The sequence below is a fragment of the Phyllosticta citribraziliensis genome, assembly GCF_038025025.1.
Source record: "Phyllosticta citribraziliensis strain CPC 17464 chromosome Unknown J3D65scaffold_1, whole genome shotgun sequence".
Lineage (NCBI taxonomy): Eukaryota > Fungi > Ascomycota > Dothideomycetes > Botryosphaeriales > Phyllostictaceae > Phyllosticta > Phyllosticta citribraziliensis.
This window is the reverse complement of record NW_027117338.1, coordinates 599,180-614,559: the sequence shown is the minus strand read 5'-3', so window position 1 is coordinate 614,559 and position 15,380 is coordinate 599,180. Positions and strand designations below refer to the sequence as shown.

Here is a 15,380-nt window from a genome sequence, read left to right as displayed (position 1 = left end):
TCCCTCTTGTTTGTGTGTCTCAAAATCGGTGTACGATATCGAGTCACTTGTGGGCTTGGGTTCGATGACGCGCTCGTAGTGGTAGCGTGGATTTCACTAATACCTCTGGTTGTCTTGATACATCTACGCAAGTCTACTCTACTCTCAACTGGCTCGTAATCCGCGGCTGACGGAAAACAGAGGCAAACAATGGCATGGGCTACCACGCTGAAGAGCTTGCCCCTCACAACCTGTCGTCGGTACTCCAATACTTCTGGGCGACTGTGTGGGTGCACATGATAGCGCTGGGACTGTCAAAACTCTCGATCCTCACGCAGTATCTGCGCATCTTCCTCGATCGACGCACGAGGCTACTCACATGGCTCACGATGGCCTTTGTGATTGTGTACACGCTCCAAGCAATCTTGGTGGGTGTCTTTGTCTGCATACCTGTCGAGGCGTTTTGGAACCGCAGCATCCAAGGCCAATGCATCAACCCTCTCATCTCGAATTACGTCAATGCTGGCTTCAATATCAGCACTGATCTAGTGATAATACTAATCCCTATTCCCGCACTCAACAAGCTGCAAGTCTCCAAGAGCCAGTACATTGCGTTGCTCGTCGCCTTTAGCATCGGCGGACTGTACGTACTGTTCTTTCCGTCTCTCAACGCCGAACCAAAAGCTGACCTCGAGCCCTCACACATCAGGAGCTGTATCATTTCCATCGTGCGTCTCCACGCCGTCGCAACAAGCTTCAAGCGCAACGACACCGTCTCACACAATCAATTACCCGCCATGTGGTCCGCCATCGAAGTCGCCCTTGCGGTAGTCTGTGCCTGTCTGCCATCGCTGCGTCCGATCCTCATGCGCGGCCTGCACGCCCTCGGCTTCGCAAGCAACCCCTCGTCGCGCTCACACCGGGCCATGTACAACAAGTCCAAGTCGAACCCCGCCGCCGGCAACTACTACTACGGCAACAAGTATGCCCCGAACACGAAGAACAACAACATCAACGGTATCGGCAGCGGCAGTCGAAGCGGCAGTCACTCCCGCTCCCGCTCGCGCCGCAACACGGCGCCCTGGTTCCTCGATAACGTCAAAGACAACGATAGCGCGTCGGCCAAGAACCTGAACGTGTCGCGCTGGTCCCTGGACGACGACGTCGTCGAGCAGCGCAGCTTGCCCGGCGTGCCCAGCCCGATTTTCTCGGGGAGAGGCAACGGCACCAAGGACGCGGCGGCCGATTTCATCGAGTTGAAGCGGGCAGGGGGAGGTGGAGGTGGTGTGGGTGGGCCTCGCGGAATAAGAGTCGACACGACGGTTGAGTGGGCCAGCTTTGAGGGCCGCGATGAGTGGGAGCGGGAGCGGGAGCGGGACAGGAGTAGGAAGAAAATTGCGCGCGTCAAGAGGCGGGGGTGAGGTGAGAGAGTGAGGGAATTGTTTCCGCGTGCCTGTTCGTCGTTTTCTCTCCTGCCTGTCTCCTGTTTCTTGAGCATTTTATTTGGGTCGGGCTGTGTTGCATTGGTTGGTCGGCTGGTCGGTTAGGTGTCTTGTCTGAGCGGGCGCGATACGGTACGGTACGGTACGTACATCTCTGGCTGCGTGGCTCGTCGTTTGCGGTGTTTGGCACGGAAGCAAGCAAGCAAGCAATATTTGCATGGCTGGCTGGCTGGACGGGGCGCAATCGTGTCTCGCGTTGCATTCATTTCCTGTTGCTCTTCTTCTTCTGTTCTCTTCTCCACAGATGGATGGCTGGGTAGCGGTGCGCCATTCGTCGATATAAAGTACTACACTTGCTTTGCTATGGCAGTAATGCCGGTTTGAAAGATAACGACTGAGCGAGAAATTCTGTTATTTGGATTGAATGTTGCTTCACTGATCTGGTGAACGCTTTTGGCGAAATAGAGTGCGTCTCACACCTCTTCTTGGGCAATTCTCTACTCCTTCTTTTACAAAGTCACGTCGTGGACGTTACGTATTCTTGCGAAAGAGACGACCGGAGCTGTGGTGGTGTCTCACCACAACCTGTATCACGTCTTTCAGGAACAATGGCTGCTTGTGATACCACGTTGTCTTGCTTTTCGAAAACAAAGTCCACTTACCGATCACCGAACATGGCGAAGAGGCCCGCAACGAGTCCAGAATACAAGAATTGATTCTGTCCAAGTCAGAAAGCCAAAATTGATATTCCTGCAGCATTTTCGAGCAACAAAGCAGCAGAACAGCTCCTCACCAGGTAAAAGTGTCTTGATTGTGCCATGACATACCCATCCCCCTGTATGTTCCCACAACGCCTTCGCCATGCTTCCATGCCATAATGTAACTTCAATCATAGAAGCTTCAGATGTCCCGTAACCTGGTTTATCACACTAACTGGACCGGGTCCGATTCCAAGCACCGTTGCGCTTCCAGCAGCAATCTGAGTTCGGCCAGCGTCGTGAATAATCTGAGCACAGAGACCAAGACTGAGAGCCTGCGCCTGCAGCATTTGCATCTCGTCCTCGCTCGTGCACTTCAGGGCCACCTTCATCTGTCCGTAACGTTCCCAGCGCTTGAGGACGGGCGAGTCGGGGGCGGTTCGCAGGAAAGCTTTGTAGCAGGCAAGGGTGGCGTGGCCGCACTGAGCAGCAACTTTTCCTGCTATTTGTGAGCATATGGTGGAGGTGATGCGAGAGAGGATTGCGAACCTTGGCCCATCTTCAAATCGGTGCGTACGACCAAGACAAGCTTGCATTCTTCGTTGCGGTCGTTGAAAGGATCCAGCTCTTGTGCCTCGAACTCGGACTCGTCTTCCGAGTCTGACTCTTCTGATGCTTCTTCTTCTTCTTCGCGCTTTGTTTTGGCCTGCTCTTCTAATCTCCCTGCTAAGAGGCCTTTCACATACGCTTCTTGGCCGACTTGCTTTGCAAGCCACATGCCGCCAAAAACGATGCCGCTGAGGACGCCAATGCCTCCGGTGAAGAGCCACAAGACGGGCACGGGGACAGTTCGATAGGCGTAAGCCATTTTGCTGCGAGGATGGAGCGTTGACTTGCAATGGCGGCCGCGTTGGAAATTCTAAGCAGAAAGTCAGCCACGACGTCAGACAAGGCTAGTGGCTGAGTCGCACAACTGGCAAGCCACACACCAGCCACAGCAGTCGGAGCGACGCGCAAAACCACCGGCCAGTGCTTCCTGTCGAGCGGAGGACATCGCCGTCTCCAATCCATCCTCCAGACGCCTCGACGTTCAGCTCCTCCTCTCAAAAATCACAGGGCGGCAGTCCAATCGCCCAAGTCCACCATGGCGCTCCGCCGCTCCCTCCAATGCGCTGCGCAACAGACGCGGACCTTCAGCACAACCACACCTTTCCTCGCGAGGTCAACACGCAACCGTCTGGCCCACGACCACGCCCAAATCCCAGCATACCCATACGGCCAAGCATACTGGTACAAGCAATCCAACTTTGGACTCTACGGCGGAGCACGGATCCAATTCGGCAACAAGGTGTCGGAAGAGTACGAGCAAAAGACACGCCGAAAGTGGCGGCCAAACCTCGAGAAGCTGCGGCTGCGCTCCGACTCGCTCGGCCGGCTCATCAAAGTCAAGGTGTCGCGCCGCGTGCTGCGCACCATCCGCAAGGTCGGCGGCCTCGACGAGTACCTCCTGGGCGAGAAGGCGGAGCGCATCAAGGAGTTGGGCATGGGCGGATGGGCGCTGCGATGGCGCATCATGCAGACGGACGCGGTCAAGAAGCGGTACGAGAAGCAAAGAAAACTGTTGGGCTTGCCGCCGACGACCATGTACGACGAGTTGAAGGACATGCAGGGCAAAAAGGTCAGCCCGGTGGAGATGAAGAAGCAGATACAAATGTTTGACGAGGAGCTGGATCTCAAGGATGGGCAGGTGGAGCTGGCAGAGGAAGAGGATATCAAGGATGGACAGGTGGAGCTGGCAAAAGAAGGGGAGATCAAGGTTCAGAAGACGGAGGTCATGACGGCGGACAAGGCTTGAATGTTGGTGGAGGCAAGGAACTGGGCAGGCGGTCATGGTACGGTCAAGCAGTCACGGCAATGAGGCTCAGGAGCTGGTCAAGAGCAAGCACGTTGAGGAGAGAATTGTGTACATGTAGATATAAAACATTCAATTTCAAGGCTATCCAAAGCATGCATGTTGGCAATCCATGGTTAGTCCCGGCCTCACCGTCTAAACGACGACCCTCCGAAGAGGACTCAATGCCAAGAGTAGGAATATGGAGCCGGCAAGCACTCGCCCTAGGCGCTCAACCCGAAGGGAACGATTCAGACGAGCGTTGCTTCAATCTCAGACCTGTCGGCTACCGTGAGGAACGCAAAATGCCCCAAAGCGTGGCCAGCCGAACTGTCGCAGCTCCTCGACCGCAGACGCTCGAAAGCGCGCAGGAGGTGCTGGACACAAGTCCTTGTTTTGGTAGAGAGAATGGTGGGCCCCCGGCGAAGTTTTTATGTTGGCGGAGTGTGGCCTGTGCCGCGGCAGAACTACCAGGCGGTGAGCAAAGCTTGGCATCGCTTGTCTGGCTGTCGGCCGTCGCCCGCCCGTCGCTGACAATGGAACCTCGCCCCGTCCTCCTGCAAACCACCTCTCACCTCCTCACCGTCAATTCCGTCTCCACCACCCATCAAACCACATCGCAACCATGGCCGACGCCATCTCCATCGAGGAGGCGAACAAGATTCGCGTGGCCATGGGCATGAAGCCCCTCCCGGTCCCCGGCCAGGAAGCCCCATCCGGCCCCGTCTTCCAAGAATCCAAAGGCTCCGACTCGGACGAAGAGCCTGCCAGCACCCTCGAAACGCGCACCGAGGCCAGCTACGGCAACTGGAGCAAGCATCTGGCCGAGCAAGAGGCCAGGGCCAAAGCCAACGCGCGCAAGGAGGCCATCAAAAAGGCACGCGAGCAGGCCCAGCGCTTTGCGCAACTCGAAGGCAAGGGACTTGGAGACGGCGACGATGTCGATGCCAAGACGTGGCTCGCAGGACAGAAGAAACGACAGAAGAAGATCGAAAAATTGAAGAAGCTGGAGCAAGAGTTGGCAGAGCGAGAGGCCCAGGCTCAGGCCGAGTACACTGCGCTCGACCTAGCTGGTGTCAAAGTCGGTCACGAGTTGGACCAGTTTGGGGAAGGCGAGGAGCACATCTTGACGCTCAAAGACACCGCTGTTGACGATGAGGAGGGCGGGGACGAGCTCGAGGCTGTCAACATTCGGGATGCAGAAAAGGTTAATGAACGTCTCGAGTCGAAGAAGAGGAAGAGAACCTACGACCCAAACAATCTGGATGATACCACTCAGGGAGCCATTCTCGCTCAGTATGACGAAGAGATTGACGGCAAGAAGCGCAAACTCTTTACCTTGGACGGCCAAGGACGCACAAAAGAGGAGGCAGAGAGAAACACGGCTGGTGATGCGTCTGGTCCGTCCCGATCCATCAAGATCAGCCTCGACCTTCTCAAAGACGAATCCACACCCGCCTCGGACTACGTCGATCCGTCTCAAGTCAAGGTCAAGAAGCCGAAGAAGAAGAAGGAAAAGAAGTCGAGGAAAAAGGCCCTGGACGATGACGACATATTTCCCGCCCCCGAGGTGCCTGACGCTGTCGCCATGGACGTTGACCAGCCCGAGAGCAAATCCGCGCCCAAGAAAACGTTCGACGACAACTTTGTCGATGATGAGGACTTGCAAGCACAGCTGGCCTTGCAGAGACGACAGGCTTTGAAGAAGCGGAAGAAGGTCAAGCCCGAAGATCTTGCCCGACAGATCCGCGAGGAAGCTTCGGCTACCCCTGGCGTTTTGGACAGCACCGAGACTCCAGAGGAAGAGCCGGGTCTCGTTATCGACGAAACGACTGAATTCATCGCCAATCTCCAGGGCCCTGCCGACCGTCCGCAAAGTCAGCGTAGCAAGTCTGCTCAACCACCTCGCCAGGGTTCTGAACCCAACGAGATCGACGACGAGGGCGATACCAACATGGAGCAATCCTATGCCGAGGTTGAAGATGAAGCAGAGCGCCAGGCCCGGGCAGGCAGTGCATCTGCAGTTGCCGACATGACCACTACGGGTCTGGATGACGAGGAAATCGTTGAGCGTGGCGTTGGCGCTACACTCAGGCTTCTCCGGCAGCGTGGCCAAGTCAAGGATTCGAACGGGCAGGAACTCAATGAAAACTTCGTTGGGCATCAGCGCTTCATTGCCGAGCGCAACAAGGCCATGGTCGAAGCAGAGCAGCGCGCCAAATTGCAACGCGAGCGTGATCGCCGCAGTGGACGCATGGAGCACATGTCAGCGCGGGAGCGCGAGGCCCTCGCCCAAAAGGCTAATCAAGACCGCGACCGGATCGAGTCGAAGCGCATGGCCGAAATCTTCAACAAGGAATACAAACCCAATGTCGACCTCAAGTACGTCGACGAACATGGTCGCCATATGAACGCAAAAGAAGCTTTCAAGCACCTCAGTCACCAGTTCCACGGCAAGGGTTCCGGCAAGCAAAAGACGGAGAAACGGCTCAAGAAGATCGAAGAAGAGAAGAAGCGCGAGGCGATGAGCAGTCTGGACTCGAGTCAGCACACCAGCATGAACACGGCCATGGATGCCACGGCCAGGAAGAATCGCGCTGCGGGTATCCGTCTGGAGTAAGGACAGCGTCCCTATCTCTTCACACGGACATGCTGGGGGGCTTGCCTCCTTTCTGGGGTCACGGTCGCTTTCTTGAAAGAAAGGTTAGTCTGCTTTTGCTCGTCTTGCATACAGAAATTAAATTGAACTGTCTTCTTAGAAAAGCCCCCCCTTCTTTGCGTGATGGGCCGCACATTGCACCAGGTAAGTGAGCAAGTTTTGCCCCACTCCCCTTCGTCTGCTCTTGACCTGGCATGTGCCTGTTGTGCCCGGCAGCTCAGTAACCAAAGTGCTGGGCTGCCATTCGATGTCGAACCTGGTGATCTTTGGCCTTGCTGCGCACCGTGCCGACTGCCGCCGTGCATGTCCGCTCTCCAACCCATTACTCAACCACACCTCCCACCGTATCCGTCGGTAGGTACCGATGCACATCCTGCCAAACTATGCCAGTGAACCCCAAACTTTGACCACACCATGATTGTTGCCACTCCGCCTTCCGTAGTCATCGGTAGTCGTAAATGAACAGACACTCAGCTACTATTCCACTTCCATTCTTGTCACGCGTCCAAATACTCTGCTCGTCGTTGATGTAAAGGACACAGTGCATCCGTGGAGCTACCAGGTGAGTCAGAAGCCCTATGCAAAACGCCTCAGATTAGCAGCTGACGAGTTTGAAGCTGCAGAGCCGGCCAGCGAGTTGCGCCCTCCGTCGCAAACCAAGGTAGAAGCAGGGATATGCGAGGTTCGATATGGCGGGTCTGGGCCATCACGTCGTGAGCTGCGTCCAAATACTCTGCCCGTCGTGATAGTGACGGGAGACCATTAGTTGAGCTACCAGGTGAGCCAAAAGCCCTGTGCAAAACGCCTCAGACCAGTAAACTGACTTTTTTGGAAGGCGCGGAGCCGGCAGCGAGTTGAGCCCTCCATGGTAAGCCAGGGTAGAAGCAGGGAGATGTGAAGTTCGACATGATAGGTAAGGGTCGTAATCCGACCGCCGCTGACTCGCAAACTGGTTCAGCGCCCGCATGATCTTCGCTGGGTTCTCAAGAGTTCTTCCTAGTCCGATATCTCGACGGGGATCCAACTCCTTCAGTGCCTTGATTTTCCGCGACCATACACCCAAACCAGCTGCTCGATTCCAACCCAGCTGCTCGATTCCTTCCCAGCTGCTCGATTCCTTCCCAGCTGCTCGATTCCTTCCCAGCTCCTCCAACGCCTTGAATTTTCAAGACCTTCATCATGCAACGTCCACAGAGCGAGCTCAGAGCGACAGCCAGTGCCAGCAGTGCTCCGTCTATGTCTCAGAGGCCGCACGCGTCGACTACAAACCAACAATTCTACCAATGCCCCATTTGCCCAGGTAAACCCCGTCTAGAACTCGCTCCGACCTGACAGATCCGCCGTTTCGCCAATGCTAACATCTCTTTAGCATCATTTATGACTCCTCTGCATGGTCCCGAGCAACGCCAAACCCCTGCACCATCGACTACGACGGTGCGTGGACTAGAGGGCAATTCGGTCGACCCTTCATACCAACCCCTTGGTGTGTTGGGAATCCACGAAGGGCGCTCAAACAACGCGCTTCAGATGATTGAAGTCGCTTCATGTAAGTGTCGTCTCTAGGTGGATGAGTTAGTGTAGTTGCTGACAACCCTAAAGCCAACCAAGCTGCGGCGCGGCGTGCCATAGCACCTCACCACACGGCCCCCTCCGCCCCAAATCCGCATGGAGTCTTGACAACGCCGATCTATTCAGGCGGCTCTCCATCAGCAGCCCCGCCGCTCGTTCCCGCCGGTGCTCAGATGCAGCATCGCAAGAAGTCACAGGGAATTGCGACTGGCAACGGCAGTCACTCCACGGGACCTTACTCTGAAATAAATGACATCGAGCAGCTGCTTGGCCCTTTACGAAAAGAAGCCGAAGAACTGCGCCTCGAGCTCAAAGGGCTCAGAGAGCAGCTTGCCTTTAAAGAAGATAAATGTCGACGCGTGTTGGAACAGCTCTGCAAGGCGCGAGAGAGCCTCTACCGGGTCCAGATGGGGAATCGCGGCGCTCACAAGGACCCTCAGGCTGAGGACACTGGTAGGCGCGAGGCGGAGCTCAACTTCCAGATCAGCCTCCAAGGGCAAGTCCAGCACTTGGAGATGAGCCTGACTGCAAAAGACCACGTGATGGCTCTGTACAAGCAGCAGCTAGGTGGTCGAATCGCCTTCCTCGAAACCACCAACAAGCACCAGCAGGAGACCATCACAACGCTCCAACACCAGAGTCTGGGTCTCCGAAAGCGGTTGATGATATCCGAGACGCTTTCTGTCCCTATCAGTGAAGTGCTTAAGGACTGTTGATCTGAGAGGAAGAGAGCTGTCCAGGTGTCGGGCTGTACTTTAGCGATGCCTAGCTAAACAATTTCTATACATGTTTTCTGTTGCTCCAGCGCCAATGTCAACATGCCCGCCAAATGTCTACGTTCATGACATCAAATCACCAGCGGCTTGCTCGCCAGCGAAGTCGTTATCGAGCTGCAAGGCGATCTGCAGAGCTGGAGTTCCTGCTGGCAACGCCATTCGCTTACACAGCGGAACCCCGCTGAGCTTCTCGTCACTTCTGCCCAGGTCCAGACCTGCGAAAACGACGCTGCGAACTTTGCTATTCTGGTCTGCAGACTTGTTCCGCAAGGGCTAATCCGAAACGCATTGGAAGTCCGGTTGCAACCAATCCGCGAGCGTCATGTCTGCGCACTGGCGATTTGGCTTGCTCTCATCCTCCGTCGGCCAAAGCGCTATCCACTCACAGAGGCATGCCATATCAGAACAAGTCTCGAGTCATAACGAATGGCGAGCACAGACCTAGTCCCCGCGTTCCAGCTTTTTTTGGCTTGCCTATTGCTGCCAGAGGCCCAAAGAAGAGCTTCCCCCTGCATGCACAACAGGTTCGGCTGCAATGAGGGTTTTTTGGCGCTCGACACTAATGCAACGGCTTTCGAAATGGGTCTCGATTCGCAGGGGCACGAAATGCATCCAGCTGGCCGCTATAAGCGTCGGCTAGTCTCATGTTGTCGCCGATAGGGCTCGCGTCGAGGGGTCAGATATCACTCTCGATGCGGAGGATGGCAGGGCTCGCAGGACCTGCATCTACACCGGTGCTTTGGGTCCGCGGACAGTCACATGCAAGCAGAGTCTGACAAGACTGGCAACTGGAAGAAGGAAGCTTTCACCCCCTTTTACTTTGGTACTCCTCGACACCGGCCAGAACTTATGCTAGGGAATACTGTTCAATACCCTTAGTAATGCTTAGAAGCCGCGCATCCAGTAGGATCCGGGATGGAATAACTCTTTACACGTATGCCAAGCTCTATCTAAGCCTTTGCTCCCGTCCTATCTTGTGTAAGCTATAAAGACGCTGCCTTTCAATGCATCGGAGGGATTTTTTCTTCCACAGGCGCAACAAACTCAGTCGTACTCTCTTCCCCCAATATTTCTATACTTCAATCAGGAGCAAGGACTGCAAGCTTTGTCTGCGCTCGCCGACCCTTCTACGGTGATCCGACGCATTTGGGACATCAACCAGCGACTGGCTCATCCCGAGAACAACAAAAAAATGTCAAGTGGCGCAGGTGGGTATTGCCCCGAGACAGGCGAGCTGGCTTGAACCCTCGGCGCCGTCGCTGATAGTAATGAAGAGATTCCAGTTCCGAAAGCAGAGCAGACCGCACTGCCTCCCTCCGTCAGCTCCATGACGATGTCGCACGCAAACCTCGATGGTCGAACTGACCATTGCACACTGCCGGACTGCAAGGTCGGCAACAGGCGTGACTGCGGCGACGCGGGGCCCAAGCGGCCAAGCGTCGAGCCGGAGCCACACGATCCTGGACAAATGCGCTTCGACATCTTGAAGCGGAGATACTTGCGGTTGCAAAATCAGCTCGGCGAGCTAAAGGAAGAGAACGCGGTTCTCAGGACCAACAACGCGTCTTTGACGCGGATGGTTGTTGAGGGATGGGGTCGAATCGCGCCGGTGTTGGAGCGTGCCACAGATCTCGAAGCCAGGTTTGAGGAGCGTGTCAGTAATCTTGAAGCCAGGTCTTTTGTCGAACTTGGATATTATTGATGCAAGACTGGTTCTCGCGCGTTTTCCTTGGGTTCTCTGCTCATTTGGTCCTCGCTTGACTATTTGGGACTAGTACTTTCCTATTATAGTATAGTCATTCCTTCTTTTAGTTAGCTGCTGCGGTCTGCATTGCGACCGCAGCTCATGACCTCTACTCTTTCTCTGCCTCTATGATAATGCACAGCTTGTAGTGTCATTGTGGTAGACAGGAATCTTCAATTGAGTATTCCCTAGCAGTAATGAACCTGTGCAAATTCGCGCAATGTCTCATGCGGTAACCACTTTTGGTCAAACACAGTAAATCTGAGGTGGAGAGGTGGGGAGAGAATAGGACATAGCTTCCTAGATGCCTAAGGCTTTATATATCACGGGATAATTTTTCTTAGACATTTTTGAAGGTCTACCACCACCACCACACCTCCTCCTCTGCATTGAAGCTGCCTGCTCAAGCCTGAGCCGTTAGCCCAGGCTCTAGAAAACGCCCCCTTTCCTCGCGAATACCCAGTTCTCCAGCTTTCCGGCTTCGCTCCAATTGCGAACTTGCGCAACAAGGCAGGCAGTCATTCTCCTCGTTGTGGTTCCCTACTCCCCTTTTAGGAACCCACGGTCAATCAATGTCCTCTTACTAGTTGCCCCCTTGCCCCCTGCCCCCTGCCCCCTGTCCTATGCCCCCTTGACTCAATTCACATATCCGAAAGCGTCGGAGGAAAGCCGGGATGCTTGCTGGCCCTGTCCTGGAATTGCTTGACGACTGTTCATCCTCGGGAGGCGGGCAGTTGTTGGGCTGTACTTGAGCGATGCCCAACTATCAAAAGGTAATTCGCCGGCCATTCCACATCTTCTCGTTTGTCTGTTCACATGTCTAAATCCTACCAACATCCTAGCACCAATCCAGAGGGGCTACTCGTGCCATTTCGCTAATTTCCAAAGGCCTGTATCCCTGACAAAACCCACCACCTTTGAAACCTGTTCGCGGAGCAGCGGGCACAGGCTGGTCACCGGAGGTGTCCCCGGCACAAGTCAGCTGCAAACATCGGTATGGCGCGATAAGACAAGTCCGTCTACAGTACATTGACCAGACACACATTCGTCCTGCACTTATGGATTAGGACTTGGACCCAAACTTTGATCCGCTTCACTTCTCCATTTTATGCACCTCTCTTAGGGGACATTGTGACTTCTTACATATGACTATTCACATCATTGTTGTATATTCGTTCTTTTTGGCCATTGCAAGTCTATGACGACTAAGTCATGTGCGCCGACACTCGCAAGCGCAGCACCACCGTTTCACGGCTCACACACAACGTTGAAAGCACTCGGCTTTAAGCTCAAACTTTAGTCCAGTGGTCAGGTCCAGATTCATGATGCTCCGCGGCCCTCTGCAGATTCTTTCAAATATTCGCAGCGCGAGAGGTTTGGCATCATATCGCAGGTGTGATCGAACGAATGACGTTCCGGAGGGCCAAGAAGTATGTTCGATTATTCTGTCACTGTTGATCAATCAACTGGCAAAGAACAAAAAGTCAGATAACCATCGAATGCTCGTCTTGCTGCGCGTCCAGTCGTGTGTTGATTCATGTCAAGACAGACAGTTGAAGAGGCGAGCCAGTGATGATAAGCCAAGACACCGTGAAGTTTCCTTGCTCTCGCGTGTTCCGGAAAGCCAACCCAAACAGCATACACTTAATGGTCTAGAATCATTTGAAGGAAGTCTACTCCCCTTAGGCAAGTGCCTGCCAAAGAAGCATGACTATGGCTCCAGTTACTTTTTCCTTTCTGTGTACCGCAATTTCGACGCCGATAGCGCCTCGGCCCTGGGCTCTAGCAGGCCAAACGCTTGCCATTTGTTCCCGTCGTCTAGCTTGACTGAGCCGCGCACAACAAACTATGCAAGTGCTGCGGCAAAATCCACCTCGACGCGAAGGAGAACTGCCGGAATCCAGCCAGTCCCCTTGAAATTCGGCCAGTGTTGAAAGTATGTTGCGTTGATGAAGCTGACAGTGCTCTGGCATGCATTCATGCCAATGGGACCAGATAACATCATGCGCTTGCGGCCCAGCTTGTCGATGTAAAGGATGTCGGGGCTCTTACGACTCGAATCCACAAGGGCGAAGCGTTTTTGGTGTCAACTAGCCGCGTAGAGTTCAAATATGGTAGCGCACATCTTCGGGAAGCTCTAGGTTAGGGAAAGCATGAAGAACACTTCCTTCGCACTATATATGGGTACTGGTAACCAATGTCAGAGGCAGAGCTCCTCACGTGTGCTTCCTATGAGGGGTATGGAAGTCATAGATGCTATCATAGCCTATCTAATGACTAATATTATTAGAATACCTCTATTCTCTTGGCCATTATATCCTTCTATAAAGATGTGTCTTAAGTCATAGCTAGAAAGAATAACTTAGCCAGGCCCGTCTTGAAAATGGTTACATCCAATATGAGACGGAAATTTCGAAAATCCACCGCAAACAGCCACGGCATCGCTCCGCGTGAGTACTAACTCGATTCCAGCTAAACTAAACAAACCATGACTAACTGCTTCTCTAGCCTCTCTTCTATCCCACTTGGAGAGTGCCCCACATCAAAACGAAGCAGTGGCCAATAGATCAATGGCGCCATCGCCTTCCCCTTGTCTAGGCTCGGATGAAATGGGAAGCGGGTACACCCAGGAGTCTTTTCTATCACGTAAGTGCCATCCAAGTATAGACGAAAACGCTTGATCATCGAACGCAACGCAATCGCTAAGTGAAACGAAGCAAAACAAGAACCCCCGTTCTCCTACGATGGAACCCCTAGAGATGACTTTCTATTGTTTCCGCCGACCAACCTTACCGGCCCTGCCACGTTCCAAGCCACAGAGGTTCCTACCTTGACGGCTCCTTGGTTTGACGACCCGTTCCGCCTCGAGTGCAATCCTGGGGAAGTGAATGACCTCAGGGTAGCCCTTCAGATGGAACAGATGAGACTCCGGGGACTCGAGAATAGTCTCTGCGTGGCACGTCAAGAAATCGCGGAACAAGAGAGACAGGTGAAGAAGTTGGAAGATCAAAAGAATGTGTTAGAGAAGGAAAATCAGCTCCTTAGAACGCGCTTAATAAAAACAAAGAGCCTGAATTCCTTGATGAGCAGGACGCTCAAACTTCAATCGCAAATCTGATTTATGACTACGGCGTTCAGGAGCTCAGGGGTCACAAAGGTTGTAGCGACGTTAGGTAGATTGAATACCTCAAATGATGAGATTTAGACTGCGTGAGTTCCATTCTAAGCGCCTTTTAATGCGGCCATCTCTTTAAGGTAAAGAGAAGTAGCTAGAAGTGGAAAGGTAGGTCTAGAAAAAGCTATCTTATGAGGCTTCTAGGAGCTTAATAGCTTACGGGCATTACATTGCCGAAACCTCATCAATGTTCTTCCACCAACACCACGCTACCTGCCCACTATACAAAGCCGCGCACTCAAGCCTGAGTAGTGATCTCTTCCCCTGTAGTCCAAGATAGTCATCTCTTTCCCTGTAGTCCAAGACCCAAACAGACATTCCCTTTCCACGCGCCCGATCTGGTTCTCTCGCTTTCAACTTTCGCTCAAGTACAGTATTACGCGACAAGGCAGGCAGTCACACTTCCGCTTTGTGCGTCATTGATTTCGGTGTCGGTTTCGGGAACCAAAGTCTGACTAACACCCTCTAAAAGCCGCCCCCTGACCTTTCCCATTACATCTCAAAGACCACCCCGATTTCCCCTCTCTGCACACGCACCCAAAGCGCAATCCACTGCCAAAGCGTCGGGACAATCTGCCGACCGACGCGCCGTCCGCGGGTGCGTTGCTCTTCTTGTTGCTGCTGACCATAAGCGCGGCGGTGCTGGCCAACTCCTGTCCATCTTTCTGCAGTGTCGTCTAGTGCGTTGACACACAGCATGATCACCACGAAAACGAGGAGGCCGATGATGACGGCATACAAGAGGCCTTCGATGGAGCAAACGAGTTGCAGTTTGAATTGCAGATTGAGTTGGCTCCACGGAGGTGTTGCAGTTGCCATGTTGAGGGTGGGAGGAGAGGAGGGAGAAGGGACGGGGGAGCTTGGGAACGGGAGAGGTTCACTTTTGACGGAGATTGATAAAGGAGCTTGACTGGTGTTTGCAAAATTTCGATGGATCGAGAAGAAGAGGGCAAAGACGCAACTTTGCGAGCGAGCATTTTCGTCGAGACGATCATTCTAGACTGATCCAAGAGATAGGAGAGGTGCACCGCAACTCAAGCGCAAGGCAGAAAGTAAAGCAAACAAGCGCAGAACACACTCGCTCATAGTGGCCGATAGACAATCCGTTCTTAGTTTGTGTGGAATCAACAGTAATTCAGTCATCGCGCGCAAAATAAATTACGAAACCCTGCTCCTGTTCCCTTTCCAAGCGCTGAGGCATAAGCGTTCTTAGTCTTCTTTCGCCTGATTCGCCTGTGATTGCTCTTTACGGCGTGCATCCCGCATCGCCTGACGAAGATCCTCGGTATCGATGGTATAATAGCATGGCGAATACTCTGCTCTGATGCGGGCGCATGCGAATTCGACAAAAGCGCCGATCACCGAAGGAGGATGACAATGGCAAAAGCTAGAATGTCGTTCATGGCTGTGGCTGTTGTATGTGCTGGTCGATAGGGGAAAGGTTGGA

The 15,380-nt window shown here is 53.7% G+C and overlaps 8 protein-coding genes across 8 annotated transcripts; 6 read left to right on the top strand and 2 right to left on the bottom strand.

Moving 5' to 3' along the window:
• Positions 1–133: 133 nt before the first annotated feature.
• Positions 134–1,461, top strand: J3D65DRAFT_8650 (uncharacterized protein). Its single transcript, XM_066804228.1, has one exon. It carries the CDS (start codon positions 195–197, stop codon positions 1,398–1,400), a length of 1,206 nt encoding a protein of 401 aa, XP_066659432.1. The 5' UTR covers positions 134–194; the 3' UTR covers positions 1,401–1,461.
• Positions 1,462–1,890: 429 nt separating this feature from the next.
• J3D65DRAFT_608777 (putative peptidyl-tRNA hydrolase 2) lies at positions 1,891–3,026 on the bottom strand. Its single transcript, XM_066798620.1, has 2 exons — positions 2,669–3,026; positions 1,891–2,618 (listed from the first exon to the last, which is right to left on the bottom strand). The coding sequence occupies exons 1-2, from the start codon at positions 2,985–2,987 to the stop codon at positions 2,311–2,313; spliced, it is 627 nt and encodes a 208-aa protein (XP_066659431.1). The 5' UTR covers positions 2,988–3,026; the 3' UTR covers positions 1,891–2,310.
• Positions 3,027–3,148: 122 nt separating this feature from the next.
• Positions 3,149–4,125, top strand: J3D65DRAFT_608775 (mitochondrial 54S ribosomal protein bL28m). Its single transcript, XM_066798619.1, has one exon. The coding sequence runs from the start codon at positions 3,264–3,266 to the stop codon at positions 3,972–3,974; it is 711 nt and encodes a 236-aa protein (XP_066659430.1). The 5' UTR covers positions 3,149–3,263; the 3' UTR covers positions 3,975–4,125.
• Positions 4,126–4,304: 179 nt separating this feature from the next.
• Positions 4,305–6,635, top strand: J3D65DRAFT_8571 (SART-1 protein). The gene has a single exon (XM_066804227.1). It carries the CDS (start codon positions 4,636–4,638, stop codon positions 6,628–6,630), a length of 1,995 nt encoding a protein of 664 aa, XP_066659429.1. The 5' UTR covers positions 4,305–4,635; the 3' UTR covers positions 6,631–6,635.
• A 1,078-nt stretch (positions 6,636–7,713) lies between these two features.
• Positions 7,714–9,197, top strand: J3D65DRAFT_8468 (uncharacterized protein). Its single transcript, XM_066804226.1, has 3 exons — positions 7,714–7,969; positions 8,039–8,215; positions 8,269–9,197. The coding sequence occupies exons 1-3, from the start codon at positions 7,849–7,851 to the stop codon at positions 8,952–8,954; spliced, it is 984 nt and encodes a 327-aa protein (XP_066659428.1). The 5' UTR covers positions 7,714–7,848; the 3' UTR covers positions 8,955–9,197.
• An 850-nt stretch (positions 9,198–10,047) lies between these two features.
• Positions 10,048–10,952, top strand: J3D65DRAFT_608768 (uncharacterized protein; the record flags this gene model as incomplete). The annotated part of the gene is made up of 2 exons (XM_066798618.1): positions 10,048–10,222; positions 10,289–10,952. Coding segments are annotated over 2 exons (603 nt in total), but the record flags the coding sequence as incomplete, so codon positions are not given.
• A 2,179-nt stretch (positions 10,953–13,131) lies between these two features.
• Positions 13,132–13,876, top strand: J3D65DRAFT_654476 (uncharacterized protein; the record flags this gene model as incomplete). Its single annotated transcript, XM_066802478.1, has 3 exons — positions 13,132–13,208; positions 13,267–13,404; positions 13,476–13,876. The coding sequence occupies exons 1-3, from the start codon at positions 13,142–13,144 to the stop codon at positions 13,874–13,876; spliced, it is 606 nt and encodes a 201-aa protein (XP_066659426.1). The 5' UTR covers positions 13,132–13,141.
• A 549-nt stretch (positions 13,877–14,425) lies between these two features.
• J3D65DRAFT_682175 (uncharacterized protein) lies at positions 14,426–14,752 on the bottom strand (the record flags this gene model as incomplete). The annotated part of the gene is made up of 1 exon (XM_066803753.1): positions 14,426–14,752. The coding sequence occupies one exon, from the start codon at positions 14,750–14,752 to the stop codon at positions 14,426–14,428; it is 327 nt and encodes a 108-aa protein (XP_066659425.1).
• Positions 14,753–15,380: the final 628 nt, after the last annotated feature.

Coding starts and splice junctions, on each gene's coding strand:
- J3D65DRAFT_8650 (XM_066804228.1), top strand. CDS start 195: ATGGGCTACCACGCTGAAGAGCTTGCCCCTCACAACCTGTCGTCGGTA.
- J3D65DRAFT_8571 (XM_066804227.1), top strand. CDS start 4,636: ATGGCCGACGCCATCTCCATCGAGGAGGCGAACAAGATTCGCGTGGCC.
- J3D65DRAFT_608775 (XM_066798619.1), top strand. CDS start 3,264: ATGGCGCTCCGCCGCTCCCTCCAATGCGCTGCGCAACAGACGCGGACC.
- J3D65DRAFT_8468 (XM_066804226.1), top strand. CDS start 7,849: ATGCAACGTCCACAGAGCGAGCTCAGAGCGACAGCCAGTGCCAGCAGT. Junction 7,970..8,038: donor CCAATGCCCCATTTGCCCAG/GTAAACCCCGTC, acceptor ACATCTCTTTAG/CATCATTTATGACTCCTCTG. Junction 8,216..8,268: donor GATGATTGAAGTCGCTTCAT/GTAAGTGTCGTC, acceptor ACAACCCTAAAG/CCAACCAAGCTGCGGCGCGG.
- J3D65DRAFT_608777 (XM_066798620.1), bottom strand. CDS start 2,987: ATGGCTTACGCCTATCGAACTGTCCCCGTGCCCGTCTTGTGGCTCTTC. Junction 2,619..2,668: donor CGATTTGAAGATGGGCCAAG/GTTCGCAATCCT, acceptor CACAAATAGCAG/GAAAAGTTGCTGCTCAGTGC.